We start from the raw sequence: 20663 nt of genomic DNA, 5'->3' as shown, positions 1-20663 counted from the left end.
TGGAATTTGAAACACAAGCAGATCAACCATCATCTTTTTGAGCGGCTTTACAGACTTGAGAAATGAACCTCCAGGTTAGGCGAATGTGGTTTCCAATACAAGCTTGCACCAGCTTTGTGCAGCTCTATACGACTGCTGGAAAAATCTGCTAGAATTGGCTCCTACTTCAATAACTTTGCTGTGTGGAAAGACTTTGCCCCTTCAGCCAAAGAAATAGCTTGCAAGAACCATGGAGCGCCGATGTAAGCTTTGTCTATCCACTTTCTTCTATTCCGTATAGAAGGGGGATGGGAGTAAAAGATTTTAATACTAGCACTTTGATTTATTTTTTTGAAAATCAGAACATTCACTCAAAGATTAAAACATGGGGCTAGGTTTTGTTATGAACAGCAAAAAGAAAGATAGTGACATTGTGGACTATCATTAAATCTCAGTAAACCTTTCAAGGGATTCTTATTTTTTTCTCTTCCGAAGACCTAGCTTTGTAACTCCCTCAAAATCTATTCTGTAAATTGCCTCAATGACTGCCCATATTTGGTAATTCACTATCTCAATTGATATTATTTTCCTGTTGCTTCTAGAAACTGCTGTTCAGCATCTGCTCTCAGATACAATTTCCGCTTAGGTCTGGACCATTAGCTTCACTAAACTGATACTGCTTGTGTGTTTCTCCAAGCTCTAATCTAGTTCAGCTGAGTCAAGTAACTCCTGCTTTTGAGTGTCTTTCACTTCACTCTCTACTGCATTGAACTGTAAGCTTCTCCTGAATGCTTCAAATCCCTCATTGGCTCCGAGGGCTTTTCATGTATCCTAGTTTCCATAATTTATTGCACCTACGAGCTCATAGGACTTCTCCTGAGTTCTAGGTGCACAGAGCTATCAAATGACTTATAGGACTTTTTCCTGATCTCCAATGACACAAAACACCTGCATGGAGTCTGCTCATCATTTTCTCTGACTGACTCTAAGTGACTCTTAAACCTTGAACTGCACTTGATTCCAGAGATGAGGGTTTTGTCTAATGAAGTGAGATTAAGCAGTTCAGGCATATACTCACTGAAGTTGAGAAGAATGTGAGGTGATTTAATTGAGGTATATAAGATGCTAAAGAGGATCAACAAATTGGGCACAGAGAGGATGTTAACCTTGTGGGGCAGTTTAGAGTGAAAAGTCATAGTTTTAAGATGAAGGATAGCACATTTAAAACCAAAATGAGGAGAAATTATTTCTCTTGAAGGTTGTGAATCTGTGGAATTCATTACTCCAGAATGTGGTGGATGCTGGGACATTGAGTAAATTTAGAGAAGATTTGGACAGATTTTAAATTAGTAATGGGTTCAAAGACTCTGGAGAGTGGCCAGGAATGTGGAGTTGAGGCCAAGATGGGATCATCCATGATCTTATTGAGTGACAATGCAGCTCAAGGTGCTGAATTGCTTACTCCTTTTGTTCCTTGGCAGGTTGGAATTCAATCACCAGTCAAATGTTGTAACCACTGGAGCATCTGGTTACTTGAATAGAGTCGTAGAATCATAGATATGTACAGCATGGAAACAGACCCTTCGGTCCAACCCGTCCGTGCCAAGTAGATATCACAACCCAATCTAGTCCCACCTGCCATCACCTGGCCCCTATCCATCCAAATGCCTTTTAAATGTTGCAATTGTACCAGCCTCCACTACTTCCTCTGGCAGCTCATCCCATACATGTACCACCCTCTGTGTGAAAAAGTTGCCCCTTACATCTCTTTTATATCTTTCCCCTCCCTCCTTAAACTTATGCCCTCTAGTTCTGGACTCCCTGACCTCAGGGAAAAGACTTTGTCTATTTATTGTATTCATACCTCTCATAATTTTGTAAACCTCCATATGGTCACCCCTCAGCCTCTGATGCTCCAGGGAAGACAGCCCTAGCCTGTTCAGCCTCTCCCTGTAGCTCAAATCCTCCAACCCTGTCAATAACCTTGTAAATGTTTTCTGAACCCTTTCAAGCTTCACGACATCTTTCCGATAGGAAGGACACCAGAATTGCACGTTACAATATTCACATATTGTTGGTTTATACAGTAGAATTAGATGCAAAAAGCAGTGAATTTCATAACACCACATATTTTGCATGTGAAAATTTCATGGCTGTACCTATCAAAATTTCTAGTAATTGGGCAACAAATCTGGTGTTGTGTCCACTGTGGGGATCTGTGGTATTGATGACAGATCAATCAGCAGACCAATTCTTCAATCAATATGGGTGAAGAATCTTCACAGGCTGTGAAGCAAGAGGCAAAAAAAAAATCAGTTGCATTTAAATCGTAGAACAAGAAGAATAATCAAAATGTGTACTATTAATTATCTGACATCAAGTTAAAAAGAAGCAATTGAAAATTATGCAACGTTAATTTCCTGAGAGGATAAGACTTCATACTTGTTCAAAAGACAATTAAAGCTAGAGGTGTTGTATAGAGTTTCTTATCTATAACGGTGAAATCTCATGTTCTGAATACATATGTCCTTACCTTTTCATCTGCCCTTAAAACATGATTAATCGACAATTACCACTAAAGTTATCTCATTGCAGTGATTTCTGAATAGGTTCCATTGGCAACAGCTCAACCAGTAAAGGAGCTGAACATCGCTGGTTCCAACTTTTGCTATCCCACATTTACCTATGTGCTAACAGATATCAGAATTTCAGTTTTACCCTGTCATAATATGAGCAGGATTAGTATTGTTAGCCCAGCAAACTTTGGGCCACTGAAAGAATGTTGAGAATATTTTGTGCAACCAGTTCGCGTACTTGACGTTATATAAAAGTTACTTTCAGGGATCATTTACTTTACACTGTATCCAGTTGCTCGAGACTGAAGTTCTTTATTATTGTTGGACTCACCAGTCTGCACTCATTTACACTTATTTCCTTTCCCCAACCTGCAGCTAGATTCTGTGATTCATTGAGCTACATCTTTCTGCTTGTTACGGAAGCTTTATGTGATTGTAGGTGATTTTAACCATCAAAACTGGGATTTGAAATGTATTCTTCAGATTGATGGATCAATGTTTTTGACTGGGTGATCGATGTTGCTCAAAATTTACATATTGTTCATTGCTGTTCTTGATCCTAAGTTTGTGTAATTTCCAACAACAAACAAATTGCTGAAAAGTCTCAGCAGGTCTGGCAGAATCTGTGGAGAGAAATCAGAGTTAACATTTCGGGTCTGGTGATCCTTCTTTAGAATGAATATTCAATGGTGCTTTCATTGCTGGTGAAATAGCGGAATGAATATCACTGAAGTTTGTTTTTGTATGCAGGAATTATAAATCCTATGAACTACACTCGGCACAGCATCACCACTATGGCAGCACCCCAATGGAAGTGTTTAATAGTTGAGGAGGGAGAAAGAGACCAACAGCTGGATCTAGAGGAGTTGGTAAATCAGCAGAATGGAGAAGTGTCTCAAGAAAGTGGAGGCCTGAGTTTTCTATTAAAGCAGGAAGACCTGGAGATTCAAGACACTTTCTTCCAGCTTTTTATTAAACTGGAGAATTCTTTAAAAGAAATGAAGCAATATGTAATGCAAATAAATGTGTAAGTAATAGCGACTCTGAATTTAATTTAATCATTGCTCTTCTGCAAAACTGAGCTTATTTTTAATGGCAGTGTAGCAATTGAGTTCTTGCTTGCTTCTGAATGACCTGATAGTTATTGAATGATTTTGCTGCACCAATAGTTTTTGAGATTTGCATGACTATTTTTGACCTCCATTCCTTTGACCCACTGACCCTCCTACTTAAAACGAAATAGTTTTATTTTTCAACTAGTAAACCTCATCTCTCATATCATTCTGCACCTGCTAATTTCTTCAGAACTGTTCGAATGTGCTTGGTGAATGCTGGGCTAACTTGTCTTTCTGATTTCTTTTATGCACAACCTGCATTGAAATTTTCCTTTCTTTTATTTTTCTGCGTTGTGGCGTTTGAAAATTAGCACTTGTTTCACTGCTGGGTGAAATAATGTAACATTGGGGATCAGTTCTGAGTATTTTATCTGATTTGGTCCATGCAGCTTTAACTAACTTGAGTAAATGGGGTAACTATGAATCTAATTTTTCATAACAATTCAGAAATTTCACGTTAAACTAATCATATATTAATCCACATAAATGAACAGTGAAAGAAATGGATCACTTTCTTCTGTTGTGTACTTTTGTTACCATTCCTGTGGAGTTGCTTTTGGACATCATGCTTCTAAAAATTACTTTTTGGCTAGTGCAATAGGACCTCGAACATAGTTAACAAGATACTAAACTCAGAAAGGATAAAGATTGATTAAGTTCCAAATTCTGATTTCTGAACTTGGTCCATCAAGAACCTGTAATGTTCTATTTGTAGGGTATGCATCAACTGATGAATGAGTAATATTTTACAATTACTGAATTAAGGTTTAACTGTCATGTGAATCAATTTTTTTTGTGTTGAATAACAGTTTTTGCCTGTAAGTCGTGAGACACGTGTCACTAAATGCAAGAAGTGGTGCCCAATCCAACTGAAATGCAAGCTGATTTTTTCCAGGTGGTTTGACCAAGAAAGGGAAAATTATTTCCATGTGTATAGCATTTATTGTCGATTAGACTGTAATATTGTCTCTGTTTGTCTGCAGCCTGCTGTCCTCAATAACTGAGCCTGCCCAGTCTGAGACTTCAGAGCACAGTTCGTCAGACCTCACACTTCCCCCATCCGTTCTGATGGAAGAAAATGATATTGACAAAGCTGAACACTGTGGAACGAAGAGAGTCTGCTTTGTGGTGAATGAGGAAGAGCAGGATGACTCTGGACACGATACAACAAGTTATAGGGATTCCTACAGGTACAGATCTCTGCTAGCAGCCAAACATTGGCTTATGATCGTTCTTTTAATGATTAATTTATTTGAACAAATATTATAAGTTCATGGTTTAAGCACAGAACATTACAGCACAGATGTATGGTTTGTAAGCTTGTACTAGATTTTTATCTTCACCATGACCACCTTACGGCATTTCTTTCTCCTGCTTGTTCACTGCACCATTCAATGTTCATTCTTGAAATTGTGCCATGGACCATTCCCTGGCTGGCTGAATTTCTGATAGGATTCTATTGATCAGGTTTTGTTCAGCAATTTTTCTGTAAGATTTATTGTAGAACAATTAATCTGTAGGGAAATTTTCTGTGTCTGAGGTTCTGGCCTCATCCCAATTATGCACTCTATTTATCCAGTGTAAACTTACTTTGTGGGAAATCACTGATCAAGCCAGTAAACTATTTCTGCATAATAACCGTAAGGACACTAACTTCCGATATAGCTGACAAGGTTATTTCAAAAGTATATTTTTAATGAGTTATTCACTCATAAAATAATTGTTGTCTAAACAGTTGTCTATACCTTTACATTGATAAATTAATTTGGATGTGGAATAACTTGTACTATCAGACCAGTGGTATCTTTGAAATACGAGAAGATTGATTCATAACTTTCATCCGCTTGATTCAGCTCTGTCATGCCTGGTGTGTTACAATATTATGTATGTTTCACATTAAGCACATATTACTGCAATATTTATTGTAATTTCTGATTTCTGTAATTTCTATAATTCTGATTTCTAATAATTATTGTATAATGGTTAAAACCCATGTGGCAACTTTCCTAGTATTTCTTCTGTTCCTGGATACTTTGCAAACCTTTTTCCCTCCTCCCCTTGCCCACTACTGTCCCCAGTTGGAATTGAATGTATTTCTATTAGTTTGAGGCTGTTGAGTCATAGATTTATTGCACCCAGTGTAATGCTTGCTTGTTATTTTTTTTTGATTTGGAAAAATATAAACTTGTGCATCAAAGAAAAGACAAAAGATAAGCAAATTTCATGATGCCCTGCTTACAACCCCTGCCACCCTACCCATTCATACTTCAGCAGTTAGCATTAGGTGCAAATGACCAAGTTGCTCAAACTTAAACTATGGAATTATGTGTCCTGGATGTTTTGAAATCCTTGCTTGCATGCCAAGTATGAATTAAGCAATTTCATCTGCTATTTCTAATTTTTAAAGTTAAAACTGTTAAATAAGGTCGGGAATATTATAAGCAGCATTATTTATGAGGTCAATAAACATTTAAAGCAAGAGTGAAGCATGAAATAGTCATTCTAAATTTGTCCTTTAAAAAATGCAGACACTTCAAGTTAAATTAATCAATTGCTCCATTGTGGACTGATTTGAAACAGATTTATTTCTTACAACTTCTTCATGCTTCTTGTAGGCTTGAAATACCAGCTGTTTGAAAGCATTTTTTCCACCAGTCTGTGAACAATTTTCTCACGAGTTCAGTTCCAAACGTTGAAACCTTTTTTTTGGCTTTTTGAAATATTTGGCTGTTGCAGGTATTTATGCAGAATAGTGAGGTTGAAAGAATTGTTTATTCAGGTGTCCTCTAGAAGCCATTTTCCACTATTGGGGCAATTTATGCCAGGTTTTTTGGATGCAAAGTATTTCACAATCAGTTCAGAGTTTCATAACTGATAGTTATAAACAGTCCAAGCACTTTTCCTTCACTAGGAACTACATGAAATTATAAGTATCTATTGTTGGATACTATGGAGATCTGAACATACATAAGCCCCCAATAGCTGATTGCAGTTTAGTTTCAGGATGACTAAATATTGGGCTGAGTTACTCTTGCCGACTGTCTGCCCATCCTCTTCCATTGTCACTTTTATACTTGGTGTTGCTGGACAGAGAGCACGTGGTGTCCATTGATGCCTTTAGTGAGCGATGGTCACCATGGGGGGTACAGTGCTGTATTTCCCCCTCCAACTCCATTTTGATCTAGACCCTTCCTGCTCTCCCTAACCTCCTCCCACCCCCCCCCCCCCAACCCCCCAACTTAACTCTTGATGGTTTGCATTGCTCTACATGTAAATACTGAAAACACATGAGTGTTTTTTACTAGCAGTGGATTTTTAAAGAACCCAAAAATACTAGTCATTGTGAGTTTGGTGGTTGCTCGGTTGTGTATGATAATACTTCTGGTTGTAAAAAAAAAGCTAAGAATGGGCTTTGCTCATTGTAAATCTAACTTGGGTTATTTGAAAAATAAATAGTACTCAAAGGAAGCTTCTGGGGCAGCACTTGAGGCCTTTCCTGGAAAACTCTGAAAGCACCTAGTTCCAAACCATTATTAAATGCTCCGGTCATAGAGTCATAGAGATGTACAGCACACAAACAGACCCTTCGGTCCAACCCCTCCATGCTGACCAGATAGCCCAACCCAATCTAGTCCCACCTGCCAGCACGCAGCCCAAATCCCTCCAAACCCTTCCTATTCATATACACAGCCAGATGCCTTTTAAATATTGCAATTGTACTAGGCTACACCACTTCCTCTGGCAGCCCATTCAACACACTCACCACCCTCTGCGTGAAAAGTTACCCCTGTAGGTCTCTTTTATATCTTTCCCCTCTCACCCTAAACCTCTAGTTCTGGACTCCCCCACCTCTGGGAAAAGACTTTGTCTATTTATCCTATCCATGCCGATCATGATTTTATTAACTTCTATAAGGCCACCCCTCAGCCTCTGAAGCTCCAGGGAAAACAGCCCTAGCCTATTCAACCTTTCCCTATAGCTCAAGTCCTCCAACCCTGGCAACATCCTTGTCAATCTTTTCTGAACCCTTTCAAGTTTCACAACACCTTTCTGATAGGAATAGATGGAGTAATAACAGAGGAATATATTCATAAAATCATCGAATCCATACAGTGTGGAAAGATGCTATTTGACTCTGTGAGTCTGCACCAACCCTCTGAAGAGTATCCCACCCAGACTCAGTCCCGTCTGTATCCCCGTAACCCTCACATCCTTAGTCACTCCAGGCAATTTGGCATGGCCAGTTCTCCTACCCTGCACATCTTGGATGATTGTTACAGTTACTTGTGCAGTCTGGGATATGTTAAGAAATGTCATAAGGTAATATTAGTTTTATTTTGCCCCTGTGTAACTCCAATGTAACAGCAGCATAATTGGGTATGTATTTGTCCATGTTTGAACAAGAAAGCAGGAGTCTTTTTAATATATTGCCCTCTGGAGGCAAATAGAGGAATGGGGTGAATAACTTCCAGCCATAATACGTCTTGAGCTTAAACCAAAAGATATTATAAACTGCCAGGTGCCATTTATAAAATTGAAGTATTTTACATAAAGTATTATTAAGTAAATAGAATGAAATTTAGTAGCTGCAATTCCAGCATTTGTTTAGCTATAGAATTGTTGAAGTCTTCTGTTATGATGGCACAATATAAAATTGTTGCTGTTTCCAGCAATGACTGCATAGTTTCATGTGGCTATAAAGGCAAAAATATTTAACAACACATTGAAAACTAAATTGGTAACTTAGCTGCATTATACGATATAACGCAGTTTGTAGTACCATATTTAGTTCAAGCACATATCTACTAGGACTTGAATTACTTTGTCCTGTGCAAAGCCACAGCTAAACTCACTTGCAACAGCTATGTTCTTTCCTTTTTAAGATTCACTGTTGCTGAGCTTTAGCACCTTGTATGTTGCAGGCCATTTTACCACAGGTTTATTTATAGCTTTAATGTAAATCATCTGCTTCCCAAGGGCTGAATATAAGTGATGTATGTTCAGGAAACTCTTTCTAAAACAAAATGATAAATTGTGACATGAATTTCATTATATCAACTTGGTTTTGTGTAAATCACCAGGTTTTAAACATCACTGCTTTATATGCTTGTAAATTACTTACTTCATATACTATAAAAGCTAGTAAACTACTGTTGGCTTCAGAAAAAATTTTGGAAAAGAAAACTTGCTGAGTTGCCAAACTTATGGCCAATTGTTTGAACATAATTCATAAAAGTTTACTTTGTTTTATTATATCATGGAAAGAAAATGTTGCTGGCAATGGCAGCATTTATTGCCTATTCTGATTGTTCTTGAGGAGGTGACTGTTAGTTGCTGTCCATGAAGAGTAGTTACACTCTGAGCCCGATTAGGAAGGAGTTCCAGGATTTTAACCTGGAACAGGGAATGAATGACGATTATAATTTAAAGTCCTGATGGTGTGTGGCTTGCTCAGAAACATATATTGCTGCACCAGCCCATTTGCTGTCCTTATCATTCTAGATGGTACAGAGCATGGGTTTGGAAGACTGTTGAAGGGGTCTTGGTGAATTACTGCAATTCATTTTGTAAATTGTACATACTGCTGCCACTATGCACTGGTAGAGAAAGAGATGAATGCTAACAACGCATGGCATTATCCTGAATGGTTTTCAGCTTTTTGAGCATTGGAGTTACACTCATGTACACAAATGGAGAGCATTCTATCACACGCCTGATGTGTGCTGTGTAGATCATGTCCACAGTATGGGAAGTTGCTCACAACAGAATTCCCAACTTCTCAATTGATGAGTCTTTTTGAGCAATTGGGATGGCCAATAAATGCTTGCCTTGTCAGTGACACCCAGATGCTATGAAAGAGTTTTTACAAAGGAAGTGATCTCAATTTGAATTCCAGACCGTTTATTTGATGCATTGGTGAATTTTGATGCTCAAAATGCCAATTGTTTTTGGTGATCTCTTGCAGTGAATGTAACAGCAACCGAGACTCTGTTCTATCCTATACAAGTGATCGCAGCAGGAGCTCCTATCTAGGCAGTGATGAAATGGGATCAGGTGAGATTTTGCTCCAAATGAACTGATATTTAAAGCATGAAACTATTTTTAGGACTGCTGTAACATTTCTCTTTTCAAAATGTTACCCGCTCATTTTTATTTTTGTTGCCTTATCTCAAGTATGGTGTTTTGAAGATGACATCTAACATCTCTCAACATTTACATTTGTCATCAACATTAGTCACGGTACCATTTATCAGAAGTCTATTGTCATCTGATGCTGCAAATGTTTCTGTTTGAACTAAAACCCATGACATTTGGCAATAGAACTGCAGAGCTGTACTGATTAGATTAATTTGATGACTGTTGGGTATTTGATTGATTATAGGACAATGAATAATTATTTAGATAAAAATAGCATGCAAGGGTATGGGAAAGAAACAGGAGATTAGAACTAGGTAATGATGCTCATTTAACAAGCTGATACAGGCATGATAAACTGAATGATCTCTTCCTGTGTCAAAACACTTCTGTGATTCTGTGCTGCATTTTTGAATTTTCACATGAGTAAATACTTTGTTCTTCACCATTAAAACATGGAAGCTTATTTTTTCACTGCATCATCCTAATTGGAAACTCACAGATAATTATGGATACTGTTTGGAAGCAAATATTGACATTAATCCCCTCAGATGTGCGGTGATGCTCCTCACTGCTAACAACTTTGTGAAACACCAATGATTTGGATATGCTTTCTGCAGTAACCTTCTGCATAGCACTCTTATATGATTTGAAGATTGATAAGATGAAATATTGAATATTCATTTATCGACCTTTTATTATTTTGTACTTTCAAATATGCTTTCTCAATTTTAAAACAGGTGATGAACTGCCTTGTGACATAAGAATTCCTCTTGACAAACAGGACAAATTACATGGCTGCCTCGAGCACCTTTTTAATCAGGTATGTTAGCTTTATAACCACTTTTTTGTCCACCAATTTATTCATAACACTTTTAGAAAGACGTTGCAATACAATTTTGACTTGAAAATTTCTGAAGGCGATATCTCAATATCATTGTAATAGTCTTTACATTTGCAATACATATTCCAAGTTAGGCATACAGCCTGAAGGCAACATGTTTCACATTGTAAATGTACAGAGTATTACTGAAATAAATGTTTCTCTTTACACCGTGTCCCACCTTGAGGTGCCTCAATACAATTTCAATAATGCTGATGGTCATAATGTGTGTTTCTTGTGAAGCATACAGCTGTGTGTTTCTAACAGATTCCAGTCCCTCAGTGCATAATGACTGAAAGATCTTCAACAAGCTACCTTTCTCTATTGTACATCTGTGGCAGTTACCCCAAGCTTCAACCCATCCCTCCGCTCTAATCCTAGACTTTGGAATCTTGTCAGTCTGTACTACTCTGTCAAGGACAACATTGGTTTGCACAAAACATGCCAGTGTTTCAATGACAAAGAGGGTCTTTCACTGAGTTGATGGTCCTCCACCCACAATTGATATTTATCTCTGTCTGTGTTCCTGAGAAGAGCTCATTGAAGACAGAGTACGGCATCCTAAAGTAGTTTTGTGTAAACTTTAGCATAAACCAGGACATCTGTCTCCAGACCTTCTTCACAATGGTACATGAGGCGTTGCCCTTGAGGCACTGTTCTTGTCAAAATACATTTTTGTGTCAGGTTTGATATGAAAACTAGCAATCGGCAAATGTTGTCAGTTTGTAAGTATAAAGCTTCACAATCTTACAAAATAGATTAATGTTTCCTAACTTCACAATGGCTCCATTTTTGATCCTGTGGTCTTTTGAGAATTTGAAGCCTGAAGCTTTCTAGTTTGCTTTTACTTTCTGATGGAAGGATTCCATCAGGTAAACAGAAATCCCTTTCACATCATCTCTCAGAAGCAATAGCAAGACTTAAATCTTAGTACGACAGGACTTGCTAAACTTATCCTCTCCTTTGAAGCCAGAATTGAAATTGAAGATTACTAAGGACATAAACCATCTTGGGATTTGTGAAAAATACTATAGTTTTTGATTTTGGTTTCAGACAGAAAAAAAATTGAACTTTTTTCTGAAGTAACTTTGTCGACAAAATATCTTTTTCTTTCAATTTATATGTATATCCTCCACCACAATATACTAATTCAATGTTAATATAATTGTGCAGCTCTGTCTGGCAGTTCTGTTTGAAAGTGGAAATTGTTTTATTAAGAGCTTTCAGCTCACTGAGGATGCCACATGCTAACCCGCATTTAACAAACTGCTTTAAAAATTCTGTTCACGTTTTGACACCTAATACAAATTGCACGATTGCAGCTGAGGCAATGCACAATATTCTAAAACAGTGAACAACCTTCTAAATGTCCCACAAGATTTGTAAAAGCATTCAATTTACTCTATCAGTCAAAGCAGATTATTAAAATATCCAGGCTTGCGTCCTCAACAAAACTATCCAATTCTCCCTTAGATAATACAAAATCTGTGTACCAAATTTCGTCGAGATTGGTCCATTTGTTTTGTGGCATTTTGTGCTGAATCATATAGAGGCCTCAGTGACATGAACTGTGATGAGACTTGTGGCAGAATTGGACAAGAAGTAATTTGAGACCTATCTCAATGTCAGAAGCATCTCGTTGCATTTTAAATGCATTTGCTGAAAGTGAGGCAAATCTTTCACTCGGCAGTAGCGAGTTGCCAGCTCAGGGAATTGTAGCATATTAAATGCTACCTTAATCTCTCAACTTGGCCTCCTTTAGTATTTAGGTTCCCATCTTCCCAAATGAACCCAAACAAATTATATGTCAAGAACTCTCAACATGGCAGTCAGAGGTGGTACCTGGTGACTTCAGCTCACCATTTGCATTGAAGGGCCTCCATATTGAACACGAGGCATCAGATATGAGTACCAATCACACGCACTCCACATCTATGGACATTGCCATCCAGTATGTGCCAGCCTCTCAGAACCCGCATGGCACATCTTCAATGCACCTACCTCAGGCTGTACTGGCATCTATCATTGTAGTGCTGCAGCAAGGACACTGACTTGGGGACGTGCATTCGGCTCATGAACTGCATCAGCCTGCTTCTCCAGGCTCTTTGTTTTCTGTTGCAACACTCACGCACTCTGAGCTCACAGCATCCTTGCCTTTCCAGAGCTATCAGGCTCGTACAAATTCTGTTTTGCCTTGACAATTAGGGGGATGCAAAGCCAGGACACTGTCAACAGTCCTCAGTCAAGTCAAGGGAGATGGGCTTTGGTCAGGAGGTCCTGGCACATTGTGTCAAATGCAGCCTTTAGTACTCTTCCAGGGTTTGGATATGGTCAGTCAATGGCACATAATGGATGAGGAGCAGAATGTCAGGCAGCTCACCACCCATCTCGAGTTTTTCTTCCCATTATGAACTGTTTTTCTCCTAGAATGAGAGGGGGTTAGGTATTATGAAAGATTTAAAGTAGAAGGTGAAGTGGTGGTGGCCCAAGGTGAGTGAGTGGGCTGTGCAGAGGATATGTAAAATGGTGTATAAGGGTTTGCAGATGGGTGGCAGTGACTGGGAAGATGTTGGGGCCAGTGGAGACCGTATGAGCATGGGTCTTAGTGGGAGGTGGCAGTAACAGAGATGGAGTAGGTGATAGCTATAATGAAAAAGGTGGTGCATTTGTGCTGCTGGAGTAGAGAAGATCATTGACCATAGAGTCATAGAGATGTACAGCATGGAAACAGACCCTTCGGTCCAACCCGTCCACGCCGACCAGACATCCCAACCCAATCTAGTCCCACCTGCCAGCACCCGGCCCATATCCCTCCAAACCCTTCCTATTCATACACCCATCAAAGTGCCTCTTAAACGTTGCAATTGTACGAGCCTCCACCATATCCTCTGGCAGCTCATTCCATACATGTACCACCATCTGCATGAAAAAGTTGCCCCTTACGTCTCTTTTATATCTTTCTCCTCTCACCCTAAACCTATGCCCTCTCGTTCTGGACTCCCCAACCCCAGGGAAAAGACTTAATCTATTTATCCTATCCATGCCCCTCATAATTTTGTAAACCTCTATAAGGTCACCCCTCAGCCTCCGACGCTCCAGGGAAAACAGCCCCAGCCTGTTCAGCCTCTACCTGTAGTTCAGATCCTCCAACTCTGGCAACATCCTTGTAAATCTTTTCTGAACCCTTTCAAGTTTCACAACATCTTTCCGATAGGAAGGAGACCAGAATTGCACACAATATTCCAACAGTGTCCTAACCAATGTCCTGTACAGCTGCAACATGACCTCCCAACTCCTGAACTCAATACTCTGACCAATAAGGAAAACATACCAAACGCCTTCTTCACTATCCTATCTACCTGCAATTCCACTCTCAAGGAGTGGAACCTGCACTCCAAGGTCTCTTTGTTCAGCAACACTCCCTAGGACCTTACCATTAAGTGTATAAGTCCTTCTAAGATTTGCTTTCCCAAAATGCAGCACCTCGCATTTATCTGAATTAAACTCCATCTGCCACTTCTCAGCCCATTGGCCCATATGGTCAAGATCCTGTTGTAATCTGAGATAACCCTCTTTGCTGTCCACTACCCCTCCAATTTTGGTGTCATCTGCAAACTTACTAACTGTACCTCTTATGCTGGCATCCAAATCATTTATGTAAATGACAAAAAGTAGAGGGTCCAGCACCGATCCTTGTGGCACTCCACTGGTCACAGGCCTCCAGTCTGAAAAACAACCCTCCACCACTACTCTCTGTCTTCTACCTTTGAGCCAGTTCTGTATCCAAATGGCTAGTTCTCCCTGTATTCCATGCAATCTAACCTTGCTAATCAGTCTCCCATGGGGAACCTTGTTGAACGCCTTACTGAAGTCCACATAGATCACATCTACTGCTTTACCCTCATCAATCTTCTTTGTTATTTCTTCAAAAACCTCAATCAAGTTTGTGAGACATGATTTCCCATGCGCAAAGCCATGTTGACTATCCCGAATCAGTCCTTGACTTTCCAAATACATGTACATCCTGTCCCTCAGGATTCCCTCCAACGACTTGCCCACCACCAAAGTCAGGCTCACCGGTCGATAGTTCCCTGGTTTGTCTTTACCACCTTTCTTAAACAGTGGCACCATGTTTGCCAACCTCCAGTCTTCCGGCACCTCACCTGTGACTATCAATGATACAAATATCTCAGCAAGAGGCTCAGCAATCACTTCTCTAGCTTCCCACAGAGTTCTCGGGTACACCTGATCAGGTCCTAGGGATTTATCCACTTTTAACCGTTTCAAGACATCCAGCACTTCTTCCTCTGTAATCTGGACATTTTATAAGCTGTCACCATCTAATACCCTACAGTCTATATCTTCCCTATCCTTTACCACAGTAAATACTGATGCAACATATTCATTTAGTGTCTCCCCCATTTTCTGTGGCTCCACACAAAGGCCGCCTTTCTGATCTTTGAGGGGCCCTATTCTCTCCCTAGTTACCCTTTTGTCCTTAATATATTTGGAAAAACCCTTTGGATTCTCCTTAATTATATTTGCCAAAGCTATTTCATGTCCCCTTTTTGCCCTCCTGATTTCCCTCTTAAGTATACTTTCTTTATACTCTTCTAAGGATTCACTCGATCTATCCTGTCTATACCTGACATATGCTTCCTTCTTTTTCTTAACCAAACCCTCAATTTCTTTAGTCATCCAGCATTCCCTATACCTACCAGCCTTCCCTTTCATCCTGACTAGAATATACTTTCTCTGGATTCTTGTTATCTCATTTCTGAAGGCGTCCCATTTTCCAGCCATCCCTTTACCTGCCAATATCTGCCTCCAATCAGCTTTCGAAAGTTCTTGCCTAATACTGTCAAAATTGGCCTTTCTCCAATTTAGAACTTCAACTTTTAGATCTGGTCTATCCTTTTCCATTACTATTTTAAAGCGAATAGAATTATGGTCACTGGCCCCAAAGTGCTCTCCCACTGATACCTCAGTCACCTGCCCTGCCTTATTTCCCAAGAGTAGGTGAGGTTCAGCACCTTCTCCAGTAGGTACATCCACATACTGAATCAGAAAATTGTCTTGTACACACTTAAGAAATCCCTCTCTATCTAAACCTTTAACACTATGGCAGTCCCAGTCGACGTTTGGAAAGTTAAAATCCCTTACCATAACTACCCTATTATTCTTGCAGATAGCTGAGATCTCCTTACAAGTTTGTTTCTCAATTTCCCTCTGACTATTGGGGGGGTCTATAATAAAAACCCAATAAGGTTATCATCCCTTTCTTATTTCTCAGTTCCACCCACATAACTTCCCTGGATGTATTTCCAGGAATATCCTCACTCAGCACAGCTGTAATGCTATCCCTTATCAAAAATGCCAATTCCCCCTCCTCTCTTGCCTCCTTTTCTATCCTTCCTGTAGCATTTGTATCCTGGAACATTCAGCTGCCAGTCCTGCCTATTCCTGAGCCATGTTTCCTTAATTGCTATGATATCCCAGTCCCATGTTCCTAACCATGCCCTGAGTTCATCTGCCTTCCCTGTTAGGCCCCTTGCATTGAAATAAATGCAGTTTTAATTTATTAGTCCTACCTTGTCCCTGCCTGCCCTCACTGTTTGACTCACTTGTGTTCTCACCTGTTCCCATCTCAGATCGATCTCTTTCCTCACTATCTCCCTGGGTCCCCCCCCCTACCTTACTTGTTTAAATCCTCCCAAGCAGCTCTAGCAAATTTCCCTGCCAGTATATTAGTCCCCTTCCAATTTAGGTGCAATCCGTCCTTCTTGTACAGGTCACTTCTACCCCAAAAGAGATTCCAATGATCCAAAAATATGAATCCTTCTCCCATACACCAGCTCCTCAGCCATGCATTCATCTACTCTATCCTCCTATTCCTGCCCTCACTAGCTTGTAGCACTGGGAGTAATCCAGATATTACTCCCTTTGAGGATCTCCTTTTTAAATTTCTGTCTAACTCTCTGTAATCTCCCTTCAGAGTCTCAACCTTTTCCCTTCCAATGTCATTGGTTCCAACGTGGACAATGACCTCCTGCTGGCCCCTCTCCCCCCATGAGAACATTCTGCACCCTCTCTGAGACATCCTTGATCATGGCACCAGGGAAACAACACACTATTCTGCTTTTTGTCTGCTGGCCACAGAAACGTCTGTCTGTACCTCGGACTACAGAATCCCCTAACACAATTGATCTCTTGGAAGCCAACGTACCCCTCGTTACAGCCAGTCTCAATACCAGAAACTTGGTTGTTTTGTGCTACGTTCACCTGAGAACCCATCACCCCTACATTTTCCAAAACCGCATACCTGTTTGAAACGGGTATATCCACAAAAGACTCCTGACCTAGGTGCTGACCTCTCTCACCCTTCCTGGAGTTAACCCATCTATGTGACTGTATCTGAGACTTTCCCCCCTTCCTATAACTGCCATCCACCACATACTGTTGCTGTTGCAAATTCCTCATCGCTTCTATCTGTCTCTCCAACCGATCCACTCGATCTGATAAGATTTGCGTCCAACAGCATTTATAGCAGATGTAATCCGCAGTAGCCCTTAAACTCTCTTTAAACTCCCACATCTGACAAGAAGTACATATCACTGCAAAGGCCACTTTTGCTCCTTCACAATCTTCAGACCCAGAAAATAACACCGTCTTAATCCTCTCCAAACACTGCCCCACGTTAAATTAATAGCTATGGCTTATATTTTAAGTTTAAACAAGAGACTTATCTCCAAAAATATATAATCAAGAAAGAATCTACTATACTCACTACTGCAGCCTTTCTCTTGGACTGACTTAAAACAACGATTAACTTATCTGATTCTGTGTTGTGAACTTCGCCCAACAGTTCCTCCAAGATTAGTTGTGAATTTCACTGTTTGTTAATTTTCCCAGATGCACTCTGATGTCCAGTGATACACTCAGTCAAACAGCAAAGGTAGTTACTGTGCAGGTTTTCTCTCTCTCTCTCTCTCTCTCTCTCTCTCTCACACTGTCTTCACCATATGCTTCCTTTGTCTGCTCTTCTCCCTTTTAATCTGCTGTTGTTTTGACTTTTTTTTCCCAAAGTTCCAAAACAATGCAACAGCATATAAAACAGTAATTGCTGCTCCTGGAATTCAAGGAAATCACCCCCAACACCTAAAATACCTCAAAAAAAGGAGCAGCTCTTTCAGCCAGAAATTTTTCCCGTCCTCCATCTTGGATTACCCAGAATCATTCTTTCAACATTGCTGTGCATCCTTGCGTATGATGAGATAGCACTGACCTGGGTGAGAACCTCTGACTGGCTGGCATGATCTCGTGTTGTGGCCTCCACTGTTGGTCCTGGGGTTGAGGATGTTGTCCCACGTCTACATCACCCCATACAGTAGGAACTCCATGTTTCTGCCTGAAATGCAGGGTGCCAGTTTCCGCTCATCTGCAAGATCTAGGGCAAATCTCAGGAACTGTAAGTAACAACTCTGACTTGCCTAGATGCACAATGGACCTTTATAGTTGGCATGGGTGCAAGGAATGCTGGTCTTTCGGTAGATATCCACTAAGTGGTAAGTTGTTGTGGGAATGGTGCGTAGTAGGATGAGGATAGAATCAAATGCGAAGGATGCCATAGGTAGGTAGTGAGGTAAATTTGGGATAATGTAATGAGAAATCTCACTAGGCCTGTTGTAGAGAAAATATAGAGAATCACCAGGAGACGCAGAGAGTTCCTCAAGAAGTAGGTCTTTTATTTGCAAACAAAAAACCATAACACTGAGAAAGCAGATTCTCAAATGCCCACAAACCACAGGGTCTGTGGATTTTTATTTTTTTTATCATGTTTCTGTTAGCTTATCAGCATGTCCAATTATATTAATCAAAGTACCTCACTCTAGCTACACAATAAACCAGTGATGTTAGTTCCCATTATCTCTTTAGTTGTACATTCTACTTAATGTTATTCTAATGTCACAGTTATTGCTAACTCTGCTACAGTGATCTTCCATTCCAGACTAACCTGTCTTGATAGATATTTAGCTATTCCATCTATTACAATAGTCTCCTGTCTCAAGCTGACTCTACTAACTATTAATTAGATATTATAATGTCATGTCTCAAATATTTATTGTCCCAATCCTGTCATAATAACACTTAACAGAGAAGCTTGCTTTATTACTTGTGTTATCTCATCTCGCCATGGTGATCTTTCAGCCTTAACCTTACTCTGCTAATTGGTGTCAGAGCATTTCACTATTCTTATCCCATCCTGCCTTCCACAACCACAGATCACCAGTGATCTTTATTCTTTAACCCTTCCCATGCTTTCATGTTCTTTATTTTCCATAGGCCTTGCTGCGCAAATCCCTCCAAAAATGTGATGCTTTTGGCCCTGAGTCAAAAAAAAAACATTTTTTCCAAACAAATAGACGAATAACTAAGAACTGAGATATTGCCTCCACACACACTTTGGGTCGTGGAAATAGCTAGTCAATTTGTTGGAATTACAGTTGGCATTTCTCAGGAGTTAATTACTGTTTAATACAGGTAAGTAGACAAAAATTACAGTGGGAATAGCAGGGATGTGTATATTTTACAATCTATGTTTGTAAATGCTTAATGCAACGTGTGATATGTTCTAAAAATATAACAGAAATCATTAAGTTTAGAGGGGTAAATGGTCTGGATTCAAGTAGGTATATTTCGATAGACTATTCTGATAATGCAGCTTTTTGAGACATTTGGAGTGATATAAATTCAAATTGATGCAAATTCATTTGAAGGTTATCCAGTGCATCTTTTCTTTAGCTTTGTCATTTTTGGCTTTTCCCATTTAAGCAATACTCTAAATTAACAATAAAGAGCTACTTATTCATATTAACAAGGTCAAAAGTCACACAACATTATATTTCAACAGGTTTATTTGAAATCACAGGCTTTCGGAGCACTGATCCTTTGCCAGACTTCACCTGATAAAGGAGCAGTACTCCAAAAGCTTGTGCTTTTAAATAAACCTGTTGCAGTATAACCTGATGTCATGTGACTTCTGATCTTGTCCACTCCAGTCCAACACTGGCACCTCCACATCATATTCATATTGAAATTACAGGTATTTAGTGAAAGGAGAAAGGAGTGAATATACCCATTTATCTGAAGCAACTAAGAAGAATTTCAATCAACAATACATTTTTGTAACTCTTGGAAACTCCTTTTAAATGCTATCAGCATTTCTATATACTATATTCTATATACATGATATACTTCAATATCCTAGTATCCTTTTCCAACAATGTTACCTCTCTCCTACTATGAGCCACACAGTGAGTGATCAATGTTAGTATTTGCTGTACAAAGCTTGTGAAATAAAGCACAGAAACCAAGTATTGGAAATTGAAAAGAGTTTGAGATGCTCAATGAATTATTACAGGTGGATTCCATTGATGCATTCCTTAAGGGGTCAGTTATGACCAAGGCCTTTGAAGAGACAGATGGCATTAGTACAGAATACAACATACAAGGTAAAAAAGATTTAAGTACTAATTGCGTTTACATTTCTAAATGGTGCTACATTAATGATCATTCTCCTTCAATCACTGTAGATGACTATCATTTACTTGTTTGTATGTGTACAGCACTAAGTGAGTTGTAAACCATGAACAGGAAGCTCCCAGGAAGCAGTTCAGCGATGTACCTACTTGAAATATTTGATTAATGCTGTTGAAATGCTTATGAAAGTCCCTATTTGGTGACAAAAGTCACGCTCAATAACAGGTAGCCATTCTAAAATATGGAGAGTAATCTGAAACCATGAATTTTACCGACCCAAAGCTTTCGATCCTGCACAGGTTTTGATTAGTACCGTTTCCAGAATTGTCCTCCCATATGGTCTCAAATTATCTAACTGCCTTCAATATTGATTTTTCTCAACAGGACAAAACAGTTTGTTTTTAATACTAAGTAAAATTGGTTCTTGCCATCTGT

The 20663-nt window shown here is 39.5% G+C and overlaps 1 protein-coding gene across 1 annotated transcript in view; it reads left to right on the top strand.

The window, feature by feature from the left end:
• Positions 1-20663, top strand: part of prex1 (phosphatidylinositol-3,4,5-trisphosphate-dependent Rac exchange factor 1) — a 230505-nt gene that overhangs the window by 174888 nt on the left and 34954 nt on the right. Inside the window, exons 25-29 of the mRNA XM_072556629.1 lie at positions 3306-3582; positions 4654-4860; positions 9636-9724; positions 10546-10628; positions 20110-20200. Coding sequence (XP_072412730.1) covers positions 3306-3582; positions 4654-4860; positions 9636-9724; positions 10546-10628; positions 20110-20200 — 747 coding nt within the window. The remainder of the gene's footprint in view (positions 1-3305; positions 3583-4653; positions 4861-9635; positions 9725-10545; positions 10629-20109; positions 20201-20663) is intronic.

Source organism: Chiloscyllium punctatum, chromosome 37, assembly GCF_047496795.1.
Source record: "Chiloscyllium punctatum isolate Juve2018m chromosome 37, sChiPun1.3, whole genome shotgun sequence".
In the NCBI taxonomy this organism is placed as follows: domain Eukaryota; kingdom Metazoa; phylum Chordata; class Chondrichthyes; order Orectolobiformes; family Hemiscylliidae; genus Chiloscyllium; species Chiloscyllium punctatum.
The sequence above is the reverse complement of the archived record's forward strand: the minus strand, read 5'-3'. Positions and strand labels throughout refer to the sequence as shown.